Below are 20,890 nucleotides of genomic sequence, written 5' to 3'. Positions count from 1 at the left end.
TGCAACACACACACACACACACACACACACACACACACACACACACACACACACAAAATCATATACCCACAGCCCTCAGGGTGGGGCTGCATTAGTTTCTGCTTAGCTAAGCATCTGGATAGATGGGATACAGGAAGTGGTTTAGAGATGGCCTGCATCCTCTTGGCCTTGAACTCTGCTGGATGTGGCTGCTGCCACATCCGTCAGAGGGATGGATATAAGGCAGTGGTTCTCAAACATTCACAGGTCAAGGGCCCCCGAATTAATATGTATGTGCTGCGGAAGCCCCATCTGAAATATTTTGTGCCAGAGACCCTGGGCCCCCCAGATTCAGACTTGTATCCCTTAGCCTTTCAATACTGACAACTGTGCAAATATTTCCATGCACAATTACATGCGCGCGTGCACCCACACACACACATGCAGGCACGCAGGGCTATTGGCGCATTAGTGAGTTAAAAAGAAGAAAGAAATGTGCACGTTAACTTGATTTAAGCGGAGTATACAGTAGTACAACGTTTCGACCTCTGCGGTCTCCGTCAGGCACAATGATTGTTGTTCTGGGAACATCAAAGACGGAGTGCGGATTTCGTTCTTCTTTTCAATACATTTGTCTTTGTTATCCAGTTGTGGATGTACGTGCATCTCCTGGACTGCATTAGTGAGTTATCCACTTAAACCCTAGCATCCTTATTCTGGGGGGGAACATTCGCAGAAAATAGCAGATATACAAGCTTAAAACCTGTTACTAAGTGACACGTGAGCTTGTAGATTGGCTATTTGGTGTAGGGGGGGTAAAGATTGGACCAAGTACAGACTTCAGGCAAGTGAGGGAACTAAGTATTAGTATAGAGCAGTATAGTTCTCAACCTTTTCGGGATCAGGGCCAACTTGAAAATCTTGAAAGCGTTCGCGGCCCACCCCTCTGGCCACTGCATTTTCAATGCATATTTATTTGTGTTCTGGCTTGAATCAGTGGAACTATCATTAAGTTCCTATTTATTTATTTAAAAAATATATATATTAATGTTTTTGGCCTTCTATTGTTCTCTGTTGATCTCCTTCCCACTTAACCCCCTACCCCTCTTCTTTTTCTCTCTCCCCACTCTTCTTTCTACGGAATGTAACGTTGCGATGGGAGTGTTGTACAAAAACGAATTTCACCCACTTTTTTACCTTGTAAACCTGTGATGTGACAATAAACAATAAACCTAAACCTAAACCTAAACCTATTATATTATCATTAAAATCTTGCCAATTAGTTGGGGGCCCGCTTGCAATATCCTCACGGCCTGCGGCCCACAGGTTGAGAACCACTGATCTAGAGGAGTATGTGGTTATGGTACAGACAATAGTGTCTTGTAACAGCCAGTCCTCCATGCAGGTGATGAACTGTAAGAGGATTAACTGGGAAAGTTAGAGCCAAATGGAAAACAACAGGAGGCAGGTTGTACTCTGCAGTACAGAGACCACAGCTTGAATTAATGAGCCTGAGCCTCCTCCTAAATTTACCCATGACTCCCCTGTTTGTCGCTCCAAAACAGAAGAACCTTCAGGAGTGATTGTATCCTCTAATGGAGTGGTTCTCAACCTTTCTAGAAAAAAAAAGACTTGGCCATGGCTCGTGACCCACCGATCTTAACTACATACACACACTGAACAGACGCGTGCGCACACTGAACAAACACGTACATGCGCACAAACCAACTAAGACTGCTATACTAAATAAAATAGCTATATTAGTTCGTTATAGCTTTAACAAAAAAATCGGCCTACTGATGGCACTATAACAGGACAATGTGAAAATCACAACAGTTTCCTTGCATAGATCAACTTTTCGCACTTCTGTATGAAAGTTTCTTAAACATTCACGTGTATGTCTTTTTCTTCCAATTTCTATTTATTTGAGCACATTCAGAAAAGCATCTGGTGACCCCTTCAAATTATTTGGTGACCCCCAGGTTGAGAACCACTGCTCTAGGGATGGTGTATTGTCTAACTGTAAACTTACTCAATTTAGTGCAGAATGATCATGTTTTTCGTCTTTGCAACCAATTTTTTGTTGTTGATTAATATTTGTATCCTCTTGGCTTCCACTAACATATCAGTCACATAACATACTGTATGAGTCACATAAAATATCGTAACTGTCGGGTGGAAACCTCATATGTCCTAAACTGCTACTTTTCAGTACATCAAATTGCCAAAATAGCTAGATCTACAAGCTCAAAACAAGTCGCAATAGAGCTTATAGATCAGCTATTTTAGCTACTTGTATTTGACACTGTAGTATTGACAAAGTAGTGCATTAATTTATAGGAAAAAAATACATCAAAAGTTAAAATATGGAGATATGAGGTTTCGGCCCGACACCAACGACTCCTGGAAGGTGGAAATCATCTCACAAGTTGGTGTCTGCAATGGAAGGAGCTGCAGTATGACAATACAGAGATGTGTATATATTGCTTTAAGGTTAGCCCCACCCAGTGGTAGCTTGTTATTCATCTCCTCATTCACAAACATGTTCTTGGATTTAGGCAGAATCCTTTGTGTCTAATTAATTGCAGCGTATGTTTTCTTTTGTATGTTACCACCTCCGCTGAGATGGCAGCAAAAAGATAATAGTAGCCATTCCTTGTGGCTTTCACCAACAAGGTTGTAGCGAGAGCACCCAAGAGTAGAACACACAGATGGGACACTGAGGTCGATGCAAGGATGAGCAACTGTGCTGTCATTAAAGCTGGCAGGATACAAAGTACAGTACAGGCACAGGATAAACACGCGGACCAGACACGCACGAGAATAGACGGAACTCATTTTGAATTTGTCACATGACAATGTCACTCAGCAGCAGTGGTGTAAAGTAACTAAGTACATTTACTCAAGTACTGTACTCAAGTACAATTTTGAGGTAATTGTACTTTACTTGAGTATTTCCAATTTCCAATACTTTTACTTCTACTCCACTACATCTCAGAGGCAAATATTGTACTTTTACTCCACTACAATTATTTGAAAACTTTAGTAACTAGTTACTTTAGCTCTATTTTATACCTAGGCTATGTGAAAATAGCCGATCTACAAGCTCACAACGTGTCGCATCACAACGCGTTGTGAGCTTGTAGATCTGCTATTTTCAAACATTTTAGTACTTTTACTTTTGGTACTTTAAGTACATTTTGATACCATAGCAGTAGTTTTGTACTTTTGCTCAAGTAAATTTTGAATTTCTGACTTTTACTTGTAACAGAGTACTTCTACATTGCAGTATTGATACTTTTACTTAAGTAAAACTGCTCAGCAGGAATTATGCATTTTTAACTCACAGTGACACTTTTCAGTTGATAATGCCATTTTTGTTGAGTGTCAGCAGATGAAATAATATTAACTAACAGTTTTAACGAAGACAACTTGACGAACGAAGTGGCTGCATCTGACGAAAGGGCACAGATGAAATACACAAGGCGGGGTAATGAGATCATGGACAGCTGGTGGACAGTGTTTAATGTGATGGATAACATCTGGCCTGCGGGAGAAAATCGCAGGAAAACACAGGCAAAGACTGTGGCTGAGAGAAGACACAAACAGGAGGCCAAAGCCAGACTTGGCTCATACTGTATATAGGCCATTGTTTGACTTTTTTGATGACATTGATATCTGCAGCTGATGATTTTTTGTCCTGATTTTTAACCACTTTCGACCTGGCATCCCTGCTTTGGGCTTGTCATACTGTAGGTGAAACATTTCAAAAGTAAGAAAAATAATAGCAAATCTACAAGCTCACAGTGTGTTGTGTTGCGACCCATTGTGAGCTTGCAGATCAGCTAATTTTGAATATTTTATAAGAACTTTAAAAAAATCGAATTAAGTCTTTTGAAGTTTTTAAAATTGATTAGAATGAATTAGGCACTTTTGACAATATCTGTAAAATGGCATCGGTCTGGCTCTATAGGAGACATGACACATGCAGGGAGAGTCTAGGCTATGGAAAAACAGCTGAAACACTCATGTCTTGACTCACTGACAGCCACTATGACGGCATTTCGAAAGAGAATTGGTTTGATCAGCGCTCCTACTTTGACCTGGGTACGTGTATCTGATATTATGGACCAGTATGGCATTGGAAAATGAGTCCACAGCGGCATGTAGCCCATATACAGTACAGACCTCATTAGATTCTACCCTGCTTTTTATCTCACAAACATCAGAGTCCATCCTTACTTCCGCTCCTAGGGTTAATGTCTGTATCTCTGCTGTTCCTTTGATGAGCCCGAGTATACTGTTGGAAAGTCCCTGGAAGAAGGGCTGCATCTCTCTCTCTCTCTCTCTCACTCGCTCGCTCTCGCTCTCTCTGATCATCAAAATATTGGAAATATTACAAATGCAATCATCTCACAGCAGGATGATTGTCATGCCCTCTGTTGCAGTAATTGTTTGTGTGCCTATACAATATACGTATTATGTATGTATTTAATATGCTTAGGAATGATTTTAGACAGCAAGATAGGGTTTGCTTTCATGTAGTTATGACATGGAAGAGGAAGTAATCAATGCATAGGGGCCTTGTTTGTTCCATACTGTATGCCGATGTGTTGGTTATGGTCAGGGTTGGATTTGCTGCGCATATCCTCAGTTGGGATATGTTTTATCCCTGCTCAGACTGAATCAAATGATATGTTTGATATGCATGTTTGTTAATATCACAATTTAATTAACAATGTATGTTAACTACATCAACCCTGGTGTCTATATTTTGGGCAAATCTACAAAAAAAGAAAGAAAATCTGATCTCAACTTTTCCAAAGTTTTTAGCGGTGCCAGCCGCTCTACATTTGACTATGTCTGCGTGTCCGTCCGTCCGTCCGTCCGTCCGTCCGTATGTTATGTCCGTCCGTATGTTTGAACACGGCAAAGTAGCAACACATGCGCCACTTCAACACACACACACACACACACACACACACACACACACACACACACACACACACACACACACACACACACACACTAGATGTCCGTATGTCCGTCCGTATGTTATGTCCGTCCGTTTGAACACGGCATTTAAACAGCTATAACTCCAGTTCGCAGCAAGCTACGGAGTACAAATTTTGTACATGGACTAAAACCACCAATAGGGACGAACTGAAATTGTTTAAGCCCCGCCCCCTCTGTCTTCCTATTGGCTGGGCTTTAAACAGCCGTAAGTCCAGTTTGCAGCATGCCACCAAGTCCAAATTTGGTATGTGGACTTAGACCACCAGTAGGGACGAACTGTAATTACTTAAGCCCCGCCCCCTCTGTCTGCCCATTGGCTGGGCTTTAAACAGCCATTATTCCAGTTTGCAGCATGCTACCAAGTACAAATTTGGTAAGTGGACTCAGACCACCAATAGGGACGAACTGAAATTAGTTAAGGCCCGCCCCAAAGGCACCGCTTCCTTCACACAGGGTGTGATTTTTCTTTTTAATTAGCAAAAGTAGCAGTTTGCTATGTGTTGTACTAGATGGGTACTAGCCTACTCGGGAATGATGCAAGTTGGGAATGCATGCCCCCATCCATTTATGCACTAGCCTGCATGCGTTTCTTTTTATGCCCCTACATGGAGATCTCTGTATCTCTCTGTCCTTATTTTGCACATTTAGAATAGGATGATGAAGTAGACTAGAAAATGCCTTCCCTTGTGTTTTTTTGTTTTTTGTTTTTTACAACTTGAACCCTGCTTAACCCTGTTGTACTGTAGCAATATGTGTAAAATGCTGGTCTCCCAGCAAAGTAGTTGAAGATGGAAATAGGGCACTTTTGACCTATCTATTTTTTTGCGTCTGGGGGCACCACCTCCTTTTTTGTGTAGAAACAGGAACTCTGTTTGGCTCCTCCCCTTTCTTAGTCCGCTTCCTCCCGGGTGCTTCTGTGTGTCTACTAACAACAACACTACACGTTTAGGGCAGTGGTGCTGAGAGATTAGGATAACGCTTACTGCATAGTAGTACAGCTCCATTCATTTTTGTAGAGACTATTTTGATTGGTTCTCATTTTAATGCCAATGTCGGCTGTCAATCGCTTAGAGATACGGGTGTATATTTCATGAATGGTTTTGCAATTTGCTCACTGTTTCTCATTGATTTTCATTATATGAGAACGAAAAAGCCAAATAAGAAAGCAAGCAATTAGGCTACATGACAAATGTAACAATATTGCCTTATTTCGCTGTGAAATGGCAACATTTGCATAATTATGCCAATTTACTAAATGATGACACACTTATTTTTAGAACATAGACGGTATGACATTTAAAACACTGAAGTGAAATGGCTTGAGACATGCAAGGCTTTCAGATGCAATCAGTCTCATCCTTCCATGATGAATAGTTCATACGTTTTGTACAATGATAATGTTTTAAACCAATAATTTACTTTTTTTTTTAATGAAATGTTTTGAGTTTTCCCCATTTTAAAATGCAAGACATGCAGTAACACGCAAGGAATGCAAAACACAAAACAAAATACAACAAAACAAAACAAACCCTAACATCTGCCCATCTGCCCGCACAGGTTTTTTATCTTCTTGACCTTCGACCACTAAACTGTACACTACAGCGTTAGAGATCTAATATATCGTCTGTCGGGTGGAAACCTCCTATGTCCAAAACAGTTACTCCTCAGGATTCAAATTCAAAAATGGCAAAAGAAGCAGATTGACAAGCTCAAAACGTGTTGCTTCGTGCCGCGTTTTGAGCTTGTAGATCTGCTACTTTTGCTGCTTTTGTGTGACACTCTAGTATGATCAAGTAGGGCGCTGGATTTACGATCACTTGCGTTGACTCAAATGGTAAATGGTTTATATACAGTAGCACTTTTATCCAAAGCGCTTTACATAGATTGTGCATTACATTCACCCACTCAACTAATGTGTGCTGTGGAAAGGTCTTGGAGCAGGTTCCCCTGCAGTTACAATCCGTTTCCCCCCCTCTGTGTCCGACATCTTACCCTCCGTCTTGATTTGTACAATGAGCAAAACCCTAATAATAGCCCTTGACCCACACTGTATGTAATTTTTCATCAGCATCATCATCACCATAATCATCATCATGACAGCAGCATTGAGTCTAAATGACTCAATGCTCAATGACCCTGCTTACTGCTTGCTACTTGCACTATATGTTGGTGTATGTCCTTCGCCTTTTCTCTAAGGACACAGGGAAGCGTCCTGTTGTGTCTCACCACTCACCAGTGAACAAGTGCTCTGACCCGCTGCTGAGCTCTCGGCACAGAAGCAAGCTAATCACTGACACAGTCCTTTGAGGGATTACAAAAGACACCCTCTGTCCCAGCTCCCTCTCTCCCTGATATGGAGACTCACTCCCTCTCAGCCTTTCTAGCCATCTCTCTCGTTGATGAGTGTTTGATGTTTAGGGGAGGATGTAGAAGGAGAGGAAGATGGATGATGATGGAGGGGGGGGTTTAGGATGAGCAAGATGGAGATGAGGAGGAAAAGTTAGTTAAAGGAAACCTGTGCTGATTTTCAACCTAAATCCCATTGTTCTGATGTGAGCAGTGCTGTAAAGCAACTAAGTACATTTACCTAAGTACTGTACTTAATTTTCAATACTTTTACTTCTACTCCACTACATCTCAAAGGCAAATATTGTACTTTTACTCCACTACAATTATTTGGAAACTTTATTTACTAGTTACTTTGCAGATATAAATTATTTTATTCTAAAACATGCATTAACCACTTCAGCCCTATTTTATACATAACATAGGCTATTTGAAAATAGCCGACCTACAAGCTCACAACGCGTCGCGATGTGACGCGTTGTGATCTTGTAGATCTCCTATTTTCAAACATTTTAGTACTTTTACTTTTGGTACTTAAAGTATATTTTGATGACAATACGTTTGTACTTTTACTCAAGTAACATTTTGAACACAGGCCTTTTTACTTGTAACAGAGTATTTTTATATTATGGTATTGCTACTTTTACTTATATATATTTATTTATATTTATATATATTTAAATATCCGAGTACTTCTTCCACCACTGGATGTGAGCATACCCCATTTCTTCTGTGTATATCTGTGGAATGTTTTAACGTTGTGAAATAGGCTCTATATGCATAACTGTAGTCCCAGTTCCCAAGGTGGCACACCCGTTTCCTGTTCCAGTTTTCCCATTGCTTCGTTTGATTGGCTCAGCAGCAGATTTGAACTTGAAACACACGTGAAGGTGTCATGTGTTCTGCTGCTGAGCCAATGAAATGAAGCTATGGGGAAATGAACTTGAAAAAGAAACAGGTATGCCACCATCTGTACACCTGGGACTCTGGCACAGAGACGATTATGACATGAAACGCGTCGTTTCACGCCATCGGGCATAGGCTACGGACCGATGAGGCAATAATTAGACACTATAAAAAGGCCTTGACATAATATTACGTTTTTAGAAGTGATTAAAAAGATGACTTAGATCCTCAGTTCTAAAACATAGGTGCCTGGGCTGCAAAAGCCCAATTGCACCGAGTAATGAGGCGAGATTTAGGAATAACGAAGAGGCCCTTATCAGAGGATCTAAGGCTGCACTCAGGCTCATGAGGGACCAGCCTATCTGAACTGTGAAGATGAGACGAGAAAGTTGAGAGGGATACAGGGGAATTCAATCCCATTCTGTCGTTTTACATGGACCATAAATACCTTGCAATTAAGAATCCATCGTAGAAAGGTGTGATAAGCCCCATCCCTCTGAAACAGAATGTCCATGTAGAGTTAGGATGTGTTACATTTTCATGAACCTTGCAAGGAATGATCACTAGACTGCCCCGAAGTCAATTTCAACTTGGGTCGCAAAGGTCAAACATCAGAGTGACATTCAAAGTTGCTGTGAATGATCAGCAAACAGGGTTTCAGCCCCAGGTTGTGTTGTAATTGTTTTAGTGTTTCAGCAACAAAAGCAATCAAACTGTGTCCAGAAGCTTCTGTTTTCCGTCAACCAAACGGTTCATCAGACAGGGTGGTGCTGATGTGATTGTCATCCTAGTCTTCAAGCATGCCGATTCGCTACCCTTCAATCAGCTTGGCTGCCAATCAGCTTGGCAAATCTGATAGGGCCTGCAGTCTGGCTGAGCCAACCCTGGCTCTGCTAATAACAGCTTGGCACCTTAACCAACAGACCGCTTTCTTTTTGAAAATAGCAGATCTACAAGCTCAATAGCGGAGATATAAAACAGGGCTTAAGTGGTGAATGTGCACACCAATATGGAGAGATCTGCCCTTTGTATGTCATTGAGCCAACATCCATCTGAGTCCACAGGAAATGGCAGGGAACCTCATGCTTTGGTCGGGTAATGGTCATTTGTGTCCCCCAGGAACAAAGAGGGACATTTTTGAATAGAGGGACGCTTTCTCTTGCCATCCGCAGTTCCACTGTGACCCAATTAAAGAGAGCAAGAGGAAGAGAGAGAGAGAATGAACAGTACTGAAAGGTAGTAGCTCTGATGAACAAGAGCAGAGTGCAGCTCCTAAGCAATGGAGATGGACACCAACCAAATACATGAGGGTTCACAAGAGTGTGCCTTGGATGTCCCTAGTTGAGATTTTATAGGCTACACTTTAGTGGGATTCTATACCAAAAAATATAATTGGAAATGTGTTTTTTTCTTTCCTTTTTCCCAGTCTGTAAAAATGTAGTATTTTTCATTTGCAATTTGCGTGTCATAACATGAGCTGTGACTGTAATAAAGCTCAGAGTAGCTTGTTAAGTTGTAAAATTGCTGTGCATACGGCCAACTAGTTGAAGAAATTGCAGGCTTTAACCATTGCTTTAATGACATATCTGAGACGTTAGAGTTTTATAGGCTAGAAGATGCCTCTGAACACGTTCCCCCTCTCATTTTGCACATTTGTGTGTGTGTGTGTGTGTGTGTGTGTGTGTGTGTGTGTGTGCGCGTGCGCACATGCGTGCGAGCGCCCACAGTTGGCACGTAGGCTAGCAGTTTCCATCAATTTGGCAGACTCCGTTCCATCTCTGTCTCTCTCTCCACTGCCATTGTTTTTATTTCTCCTCTCTTTCTTCCCACGGACTCTATCTCTCTCTCTCTCTCTCCCCCCTCCGTTTCTCACTCTATCCTCTTTCTCTCCTCTCTTTTTTCTTCTGACTCCAATTCTTTTTTCTCTCCCCTCCTTTCTGTTTTTTACCTCTTGTTCCTCCTTATTCTGTTCTGTGTTCTGTTTCCTCCCTTTTTCTGTCTCTCTTTCCCCCACCACTTTCTGTCCCTCTCTCGTAGCTGATGGTTACATTGGAGCCAAAATGGTGCAGCATCCATTCTCTGACGGCCTCAAAACAAATACTCTATTGTGTTGGTACCACCTCTGACCTCCATGCCAGCCTTCCCCGTCCTCACAGCACAACGCAGTTCATTTAACCACTTACGCCCTGTGTACTTTGTCGTGCAATGATGTGACACACAATGTTAGCTTGTAGATCTGCTATATTCACAAATTGTTTGAAACTTCAAAACATTTTACATATTTTTTAAACTCTTTGAAATGTTTAAAAAAAAATAATAATATGTATATATATTTATTGACAACTTTCTTTCACCTGTAATTACATGTCCAAAATAGGGATGCCAGATTGAAAATGGTTGCGTTTTTTTTTGTATCAATTGTTTTTATTCATCATATCAGCAAAAAAAAAAAATATATATAATAAAAAAACCGAAACAAAAACAAGATACACATACAACACATACTGTACACAACTTAAAACTAACACAACAAATGATCATTAAAAATATAATAATAACAAGCAAACCCACCCACCCCTCCCAGGACCAACAATGCCACAAAAAGGCCAAACACCATGCATACCTGTGCAAAGTTATACCAGTTATACCACTCTCTCACTTGCTCCATGTAACCTCGCCGTTGACAGTTCTAGATATACTATATCTAAAAAAGTTTGAGAAAATGGTTAACTGTTAAAGTGGAAGAATTGACCCGAGGGTCGAAGGGTCTGAAAAAACGTGAAAATGTGTTCAAAACTTTGAATATGTACTGTACATACATTTTTAACTCAAATCTTTGCTTCTGGGGGTCCCTGGAACAAAATATTTTCAGATGGGGGTCCGAGGACAAATACATTTTGGGGGTCCTTGACATGAAAAAGTTTAAGAACCACTGATAATAGCAACATAAGTAAAAAAAAATAATAAAAAAAAGACAATTAGGATTTAGAAAACATTGTAGAATCCCAGAAGCAATAAGATTTCAGTTACAAAGGTTTGCTTTAAAAAATGTATATATTCAAAGATTTGCAAAAATGTCAGATCTACAAGCTCATAGCGCGGCACTCGGTGCCGCGCTATGAGCTTGTATATCTGCTATTTTTGAATAGTCAAAGGAATCAAAAAATGATTAAGGTGCCAGCTGTTATTTGCAGAGCCAGCCTTGGCTCAGCCAAGATGCAGGCCCTATACTGTAACTGGCCAAGCTGATTGGTAGCCTGATTGAAGGGCGGTGAATCGGACATGCTTGAATACGGGGACGACAATCACACCAGCTTCCATCAACTGTTTGATTGAATGAAAACAGATGGTTTGAGTTTGATTGCTTTTGGTGCTGAAACACAAACAAATCACATCACAACATGAATCACAATGTTTATTGTGTAGATATTATAATGTGTCTGCAGAGGCGATTCTAGGTTCCTGAGAGATCCGGGGCTCAGCCCAAGACATTATGGCAAACAGTGTTTTTTGCAGTAACGTTAAAGGGGAATTTTGGACTAAGGTTTTCTTACCTTTTCTATGACGTTATGATATCTTAGGACGAATGGTACAGTAGAAAAATGTCATAACTCCATCCCGGGTCCGCCACAGCTTAAAACGTGCGCCAATAGGCCTTGCGTTTTTTTTTTGGGTGAGATCTGACGTTCATAGTGACAGTCTGTCACTATGAACATCAGATCTCACCAAAACCTACTGTACCACCTACTGTACCATTCATCCTAAGATATCATATCTAACGTCATAGAAAAGGTAAGAAAACCTTAGTCCAAAATTAAGTCTAGTTTGTAAAAGTTTGTATGATTACTATCACAATCTAGAGCTATTTAACACTTGTTTAACAAAGAAATATGATTATTATTATTATTCTCCCGCTCGCTCACACAAAATGTGCAGCTGAGGTGAATTAAAAAAAAAGACACACAGGACACAGGAGGATCCAAAACTTTGAGTACATTAGTTTTTGATCAGCAATATCATGATATTTTAGAGGGCTTTAGTGCATGAACACCCCCCCCTCCCTTTTTTTTTTTTTAGATCCGGGGCTTATCAGACAAGATCCAGGGCTATAGCCCTGAACGCCCGTATCTAAAATCGACGCTGTCTCTGCTTCTGTCTCGTACTGCCCAGGAAAAAAAAAAAGATTTGGAGCAGCACAGCCTCTAGTGGCTGCTAGCTAACTTTTAAGCATTCAACATATTTTCACCATGGTGAAGCAGGCAGCACTGGTTTTTACCAGTATACAGTAGAGCCCTAATTTAGTATCAGCTGTAGGCACATGAGTGCACACAGTGCTCACACATGATGTATAACTTTGTGTAGTTTTATGCACATCCATGTTATTAACATGTGTCAATAAGTAAATGCTATGTTATATTGTTCTTGTCTGAGCTATACTTTTTGTCTCAGACTCAAGGACACAATAGCAGTAACACTTTGTATGTCATGTTGCGAGACAGGAAAATGTTTGTGTAATCAAGGTTTATTGCAGGTTCCCTGGTTGTTCAACCCATTTTAACTCAGAACTGCGTTTGTGTGCTGCCTTTAAATTAACATCCTAAAGCAGAAAGCCGGAAATAGAATGAAAGCCTATTGCTTCAACTGAGCAAGTATGGCATTGATATTGAAATTGTGACATGGAATATATATATATATATGTCGTCGTGTGTGTGTTCACACTTCACAGCAGTGAGTTCATTGAGTAACACAGCATGACAATACGTGTGAATTTCATATCTGTTTCGTAGCCACGTTTTCATCTCCCAGGCATTTCATTTTGAGCGCTTATCTTTGAAAGGATGTCTGAAGGTTTTTAATGAAAAACTCGACAAGATGTGTGCAGTCTGCCACACGGGGGCATGGCCTTGTACGTCTTCAATATGAGTTGGATTATGTCTCTGGTTGTATTCCCTCTCCGTTCCACCCTCACTCTTCTCTGACACCGATACCAGGCGTCAGGAAATAATAAAGCAGCACATTGGCTCTCACAGTGCTACTTTGCAGGCCACATGTTCACAGGGCGGATTATTTAAAGGGTGGCTAATAAAATATTTTACATTTAACCAGTGGTGGAAAGTAACCAAGTACATTTTACTTAAGTACTGTACTTAAGTACAAACTTGAGTATTTCCAATTTCCAATACTTTTACTTCTACTCCACTACATCTCGGATCCAAATATTGTACTTTTACTCCACTACATTTCAATTTTGATTATTATTACAAAACCTACATTAACCACTTCAGCCCTATATACATTTCGGCCATTTTAAAAATAGCCGATCTACAAGCCCACAATGTGTCACGATGCGACGCATTGTGAGCTTGTAGATCTGCTATTTTTAAAAGATTTGTATACATTTGAAAATGAAATTGGACATTCTGCATAATGAATACTTTTACTTTTGGTATTTTGATGCCAATACCTTTAGTAAGTCAATTTTGAATTCCGGACTTTTACTTCTAACAGAGTATTTCTACATTGCAGTATTGATACTTTTACTTACGGTAGGTAAAGCAATTGAGTACTTTTTCCACCAGTGCATTTAACAAAGGTACAGTATATAGTTTTGAAAACATTTGAAAACATATTCAGTGGTCTGTGGACCACTGGTTGAGCAACAGCGACCTCCGGTATGAAAAAGATAATGGGTTCGTGTCGGTTATGAGATGACAGTTGTGGCTTTACCAAGCTCCTAATGGAAGGATGTTTGCAGTAATGGCATGCAGAAAGCTCCCCGCCGAGCCTAATGCGATGTCTGCCGCCACACTTGTCACGAGAGACCCACTCCAATCAGGATCCAATTAGGCTGTGAAAATTGTGTTTTAAATGGCAGATGCTATAGAGCTTTGTGTTGGCAAGGGGTATGCAGTAGCTAGACGGTGGCGTGCGTCCTTATTTTCCATGAAATGAGTCTGTCTTCACTTTCTTTCCCCTTTGGAAGAGACTGAGCCATTGTCATGTAACTCTATCTGATGTTTTTATTGGCGAAAATGCATACTACTGTACATGAACATAATATTTTGACATATCTGTCAAAAGCGTAAGACACCAAAACGTTTTTTTTTTGTTTTGTTGCAGAGACTAGAGTTCTCAACCGGCCTGAAAATTAAAACCTGACCCAAGTGAGTTGAAGCTCGAGCCTTACCTGAGCCCGAACACAACATCGAATAATGAGCCCGGGCCAATACAAAAATACATAAAGAATAAATATATGTAATTGTAAAGTCAGCGGCTCAAATTGAGAGAGAGAGAGAGAGGGGGAGAGGGAGAATGAGAGAGAGACAGATGCAGAGGGAGAGGGAGAATGAGAGCGAGAGGGAGAGATTTGCGAGGAGCTGACTATAGAAGAGCAAGACCTTGGGTACAATCCTGTGGACCAATCACATTTTAAAACATGTGAAACCATCTCCTCCCCTTTGAGTCACTCGAGGCTAATACAAATTATGGGCAGGGAGAAGTTGCAACATCTTTTAGGATGCTAATGTACCGGGTTGTGCATGGGCAATCGAAATGCCATTGAATAAGTGGCCTTGCCATTAATTCAAGAGCACTTCTTATTTAATCATTGTAAAAAAGGAGATTATTTTTGTATCCTGTAGTGCTGTGCAGCCATGAGCCATGGGATGTCTTGCATTCTAATCACCCACCCATGGATGGTGGGTGAGAGCAGATCTCTTTGCATTTGCAGTTTGCACCCTCTAGTGGTAACAGCAAGCACAAGCTGTCTCATTAGCCAAAAGCTAATCTGAGTTCCCAGAAGTTTTCGCCAGCTCTGAGGAACTTCTGGGCCAGAGCCCTGTTATTTGTGGGCGGGATGTAACTAACGCTCAGAATCTGAGCGGACACGCCTCTTACCGGTCTGAGGCTGTGCAACTCGTCTAAAAAGTCCGACGAGAGGCAAACAGCAGTACACAACAATGGCGGCCGCAATTTCTCAAGGGGAAATTGCTTCCCGTCGATCCTATTTAGATGCAACACCCACTGCATGTGGATCCCGCCCCCTTTTCTTCATTGGCTGTTGATTTGAATCACAACGCAGTGGCCGCGCCCCTGCTGTCCAAGCTCCGACGCCCAGACTCCCAGACTAGCCAAAAGCAAGAACAAGTAATGACTTGTTGACCAGCGATTTGACTGCGGAAAGGCTGTTTCTATCCGCTCAGTACTTACATCAGTGCATAACCCACCTTGGATCCGGAAGTCCTCGCCAACTACAGGCCCATATCAAACCTCCCCTTTCCTATCCAAAGTCTTGGAATAAGTTGTTGCTGCACAGCTTCAGAACCACCTCCACATCAACAAGGATGTCTCGCCGAAAAATTCCAGTCTGGTTTACGCACAGCCCATGGAAACGGCTCTGGTCAGGGTCACAAATGACCTGTTGATGGCAGCTGATGCCGGCTCCCCCTCACTCCTCATCTTGCTCGACTTAACTGCAGCCTTCGACACTGTGCCACTGGACTCTCTGCCTCTGCCTTAAACTAGTTCCAATCCTACCTCTCTGACAGAACCGAGTATGTGTCCTTGGGAGGAAAGAGATCAAGGACCCATCCTCCTTTCTCTTCACTGGCTCCCCATCACCTTCAGGATCGAATACAAGCCTCTGACACATCAGTGCAATGCTACCCCCTACCTCAAAGAACTTCTCAAACCACAACCCTCTACTCAAAACCTTCACCCTTCCAATACCAACCTTCTCCTCGCCCCCATGACCAAGCTCCGCACCATGGGCGACTGGGCATTCTTCTCCACTGCCCCACGCCTGTGGAATGCCCTGCCCGACCATTTGAGAGCCCCACAGTCTACCCATGGTTTTAAAAATGGACTAAAAGCACACATTTTGAACAAAGTTTTTCTTATTTCCTTAGATATTTTACTTAGAAGGGTCTTATGTTGTTGCCGATGTTTTTTGATTTGCCTTTGGTATTTTTATGCCGTTGTTTTTAAACCCTGTAGCATTTACAAAAATGTACAGTGTGTTATAAATAAAATGTATTATTATTGTTATTATTACATCTGCATACGCTGTACACACCTTATGCTGGCGGAGAGTGATATCTTTAAAATAAAACGTAACCAAAGAACCCTTGCATCCCTATGCTGTGCCTGTCAGACAATATTCTGCAACAATAGGTGAGAATTTGGTGAACATTCAGCAAAAATAGCGGACCTACAGTACAAGCCACAATGGGATGTGATTGGCTACACTATTTTTGTGGTTAAAACATAGCTTTTTAGCTTTGCTTTTATCTAGTGTATGTTGACATGCACTTTTACAATATTTTGTCTGTTCAATTTATTGTATTTTCATGTTCTTGTGTGTGTGTGTGTGTGTGTGTGTGTGTGTGTGTGTGTGTGTGTGTGTGTGTGTGAGAGAGAGAAATCATTAACAGGGTTTTCTTTTCTCTTTCTTCCAGTGCGTAGAGGCCAAAAAATACTGCTGGTATTTTGAAGGAGGATATCCCATCTACTTCATGTATGTACCATTTATCTGTCTATCTAATATATTGTTAAACAATCTGGCTCTTAAAGCATGCCATGTTCTGTTCTATGCTATTGTATGGGCACACACACGCGTATAAACCGGCGTATATTTTTCCATATATTCGGCCGTACAACAACGTCGAAGTCACATTTATCAACGCATCCTACACAGCTGATCCGAGCTTACACTTGGTCCCAGCGTTGATAAATGTCACGGCTGAAACTAGCGTCATTTAAATAACACGCCCTTAAATATTCTCAAAACGCCCCGATTTTACGACATGAAGATGAACCAGAATACGACCAAAGACATGAAAAGCCAATAAGAAATAGTCGCCAGTGAGGGCCAGTATATGGGATGAACCCAAGTCAACAAACAACGTAAATGGTCATGTGGATAGAATACAAAGAATTTTTAATTACTAGGATACAAGGTAAATGTCAACCCTAGCTTCTGGTGACAAGAACGGATTTAAGGACACACACACACACACACACACACACACACACACACACACACACACACACACACACACACACACACACACACACACACACACACACACACACACACACACACACACACACACACACACACACACACACACTATAATAAGCTATCTGCTGGTGCTTTCACTCAAATCATTTAAAACAGCAGGGAAGCACTATAGCACTATGCAACACGTGTCAAGGGGAGGATTTTTCCCCTCTTTTTTCAATTGCATTTTCATGGACTTTTGAAGCTGAGTGCATGTGGGCGTGTAGAAACAATTACTCTATCACTTTTTAATTGTCATTTTTCAATATTATGCCAGTTTGTAAATGTGATACTATAGAAACGCATCCATAATTGTTATCAGAACTAAATAATGAATAACCACTGAAAGCAGATTTCTAGTAACAGCACAGTAGCTATTATGCCGGTATACTTGTCATATGGTACATAGTTGTTGTGTAAGTAATAAAGTCAACAATAGTTTGTGTTTAGTAAATGAACTGATAAAAAAACATCCTGGTTAGGTTGTGTTAAGAGGATCTGAGTGATGCTGCCCGGGAACCAACTCACAGGATTCTGGATTGTTACAGTGTGATATTTGTTGGTTCAGTGACACCCATTTGTTTTTGTCCATATGGTTTAGTTAACTATGTAACTTTTTTATGAATACAATTTAATGTTGTATGGTAGAGTATGTTAATACAATATAACTTATACAATTGGGATGGTTGTATTTTGTTTCCATGCTCTTCTATTGAGACATTTAGATTGTGTCAAAGGTCATGTCTCACCTAGACACAGGATCTGATGCGGATTCTGACCTGATGGTCAAGATTCAATTTATCCCCTGAGCAAGCAGGCAGGCTCTATTGGCTCAATGGTAAAAATGTCAGCAGTTGCTCAGGAAACCGGGTTCAAATCCAGGGTAGAAGAGGAAAGTTACATTTCCTCTTAAATTTAAAAGGGACTTTGAAAGTAATTTTACAACCTAAACATTCTGTTTTTATTCAGTATTGATAGAATATTTGGAGGAATGATGTTCTGCAATTCCAGAAACCTGTCCGCAAGGGGCAGAGGCCAGGGCCATATGTTAACCATTTTTAGATGAAACGTTGTCAAGTTTTCATTGAAAACTTGACAACGTTTCATCTAAAAATTATAGTATATATAGTATTTACTTAATAGTATTTAAGTATTTAAGTTTGAAAACTTTTCAAACTTAAATACGTTGTGAATAGTGAAATAGAAGCACACAACTGAGCTACAATTGAGATTTTGCAGTATTAATTGCGAATTCACCACATACGCTATGTTGTACGACCTCAGGGAAAACTTGTTCGAGTGTCACGATAAATACAATTATTGCAAGGCTATTAGGCTAATCTGAGCATGACAAAATAACCGAAACGTCACCTTTCTGTGAAGACAATTGAGACTGAAAGGCACATTGACCGGAATAGGACGTGTTCTTCGCCGTCACCAATTGTTGTCATGGTCTTAATACTACCCACATATCCGCCTGTATATATATATATATATCAGCCTCGGCACCAGATGGACAATAGAGAAACAAAATAAGATGACATAAGGAGGCGGCATTTCCTTTCTGGCTCTCTCCAAACAACAGCTGATTACAGAGAAAGCGCTTATGAAGAGTTACTGCATCAAATTAATAGAAGAAAATGAAGACCTCTTCCTCGGATTGTGCCTTCTTATTTCACAGGCTTCCATTCCTATTCCACTAGGCTGTTGGGTTAAGGGTTTCTGTGGAATACGGCTGTGGACTGTTATATCTCCCATCATGGATCATGATTTTGGATCCTCGCTTACGGATCAAGGGTTTCCATGGAACACTACTGTGGACTATTATTATTTCGTACTACTATTATAGCTGCTATTATCATTATTACAGTCATTATGGTTGTTACTATAGTTGTTGCTATTGCTTGTATCTCTCTCTCTCTCCCCCCCCCCCCCCCCCCGACACAGCCAAGGCTGATGGCTGCCCACCCTAGAGGGTTGAGGTTTCTTCCCGTTTTTAAAGGGAAATGTTCTTGCCGCTGGGTCTCTGCTCTATATGTAATGTGTCATGTTGTGACTTGGCACTAAAATAAAACTGAATTGAACTTGGAGACGAGCTGTCTGTCTCTCTCCACTGTGTGATTCTATACGGTTCAACATCCCCACCTTCATCCATCCCTCCCTCTGCTCGTGTCTTCCTGCTTTTGATTGATTTCTTTCTCTTCCCATGGCTCCTGCTGTAAAAGGAGGTACGTCTGTGAATAAATCATGTGTCTGATATGTGTGGTTGTTTTATTATGATGCAGTGGTGTCTGTGTTGGGGACTCTTGACTGCAGCCACAGAAGAGTCCTGTGACCTCAGGCCTTGTGACGATCACAAATATCACACCGTAACAATCCTGAATCCTGTATCTCCACAAGCTACAGGTTCTCAAACATTTGCATGTCAAGGACCCCCGATTTGGGGACCCCCATGAGAGAAGCTTTGTGGTGTTAGAACCTTTCTAAATGATTCCAAACGACTGCTTTAAACATCATGAAATGTAGAATCTTATGTTTTCCGGCTGGAAAAGACTTGTAGTGAAATTGTAATGCACATACTAATGGAATCAGCAGAATGGAACTAAACTATGCCAGATAACCAATAGTATACAGTAGTACTTGTATTTCTATAAAATGATATTGGGATAATTATATTATAAAAGGGAATTACGACTGAAATGATTCAATTAGGTATTCACTAATTAGTGTGATCAATTGATGTTAAAGTAAAATAATAAAGTAGAAAATGATGGTAAATGTTCATCAAAAATGGCTTTATTGTCTGCGGCTTTTCAGCACTTCCAATGTAGGCTACTGTGTGTGTATATATATATATATATATATATATATATATATATATTTATTTATTTATTTTTTTATTATTATTATTTGTTTAACTCTCTAGTAGGCAACCTGCGGCTCTAGAGCCGCATGTGGCTCTTGGGCCCTCTCCCGTGGCTCCCAGTTGCTTGGGCAAAGAAGTATGCAAAAGAATAAGAGGTTTTCTTTCTGTTTTTTTTACTTTAGGCATAAAGTTAAGTTATTAAAGTAAAGTTATTAGTACAAAAAAAGGGTTGCCCATACACCAGATAAAAATAAGAAACTAATCATTGAAGGAAAATAAATAATTTATTGATGCTTGGTTTGTTTGCTTTCACCACCAACGCTGCTAGCTTACTGGTATACTTGATCTGCGTTATATCTAAGTTATATCGAAACAGCAGAAAAAGCACACAAAAAAGCCGCTCGAGACAGATTTTTAATAATCTTTTGGGCCAAAAATGGCTCTTTTGATAATAAAGGTTGCCTACCCCTGGTTTAACTATATATATAGTGAAAATAGAAAATCTCAAAAACGTGTGAGCCTGTAGCTGTGTCATTTAGCTTGTAGCTTGTGTCATTTAGAATGGCTGCTTTTGTTTCGGTCACATTCACATAAAACACTCATCCACATGCACTTCTGCCGTCTCTAATTTAATTAATACATGTTTCCATCTGATTGACGAGTGACATTAACTGGGCACAACCAATAAAGTGACAATTATGTCTCAATGAAACCAT

General features: G+C 40.6%; 1 protein-coding gene across 1 annotated transcript in view; it reads left to right on the top strand.

The window, feature by feature from the left end:
* vopp1b (VOPP1 WW domain binding protein b) overlaps positions 1–20,890 on the top strand; it is a gene marked incomplete at its 3' end in the record, with an annotated part of 46,758 nt that overhangs the window by 7,900 nt on the left and 17,968 nt on the right. The window contains exon 2 of the mRNA XM_084048620.1: positions 16,704–16,762. Within this exon, the coding sequence (XP_083904746.1) occupies positions 16,704–16,762 (59 nt within the window). The remainder of the gene's footprint in view (positions 1–16,703; positions 16,763–20,890) is intronic.

This window comes from Gymnoscopelus microlampas (assembly GCF_963454915.1).
Source record: "Gymnoscopelus microlampas genome assembly, chromosome: 22".
Lineage (NCBI taxonomy): Eukaryota > Metazoa > Chordata > Actinopteri > Myctophiformes > Myctophidae > Gymnoscopelus > Gymnoscopelus microlampas.
This window is presented reverse-complemented; position numbering and strand designations above follow the sequence as displayed.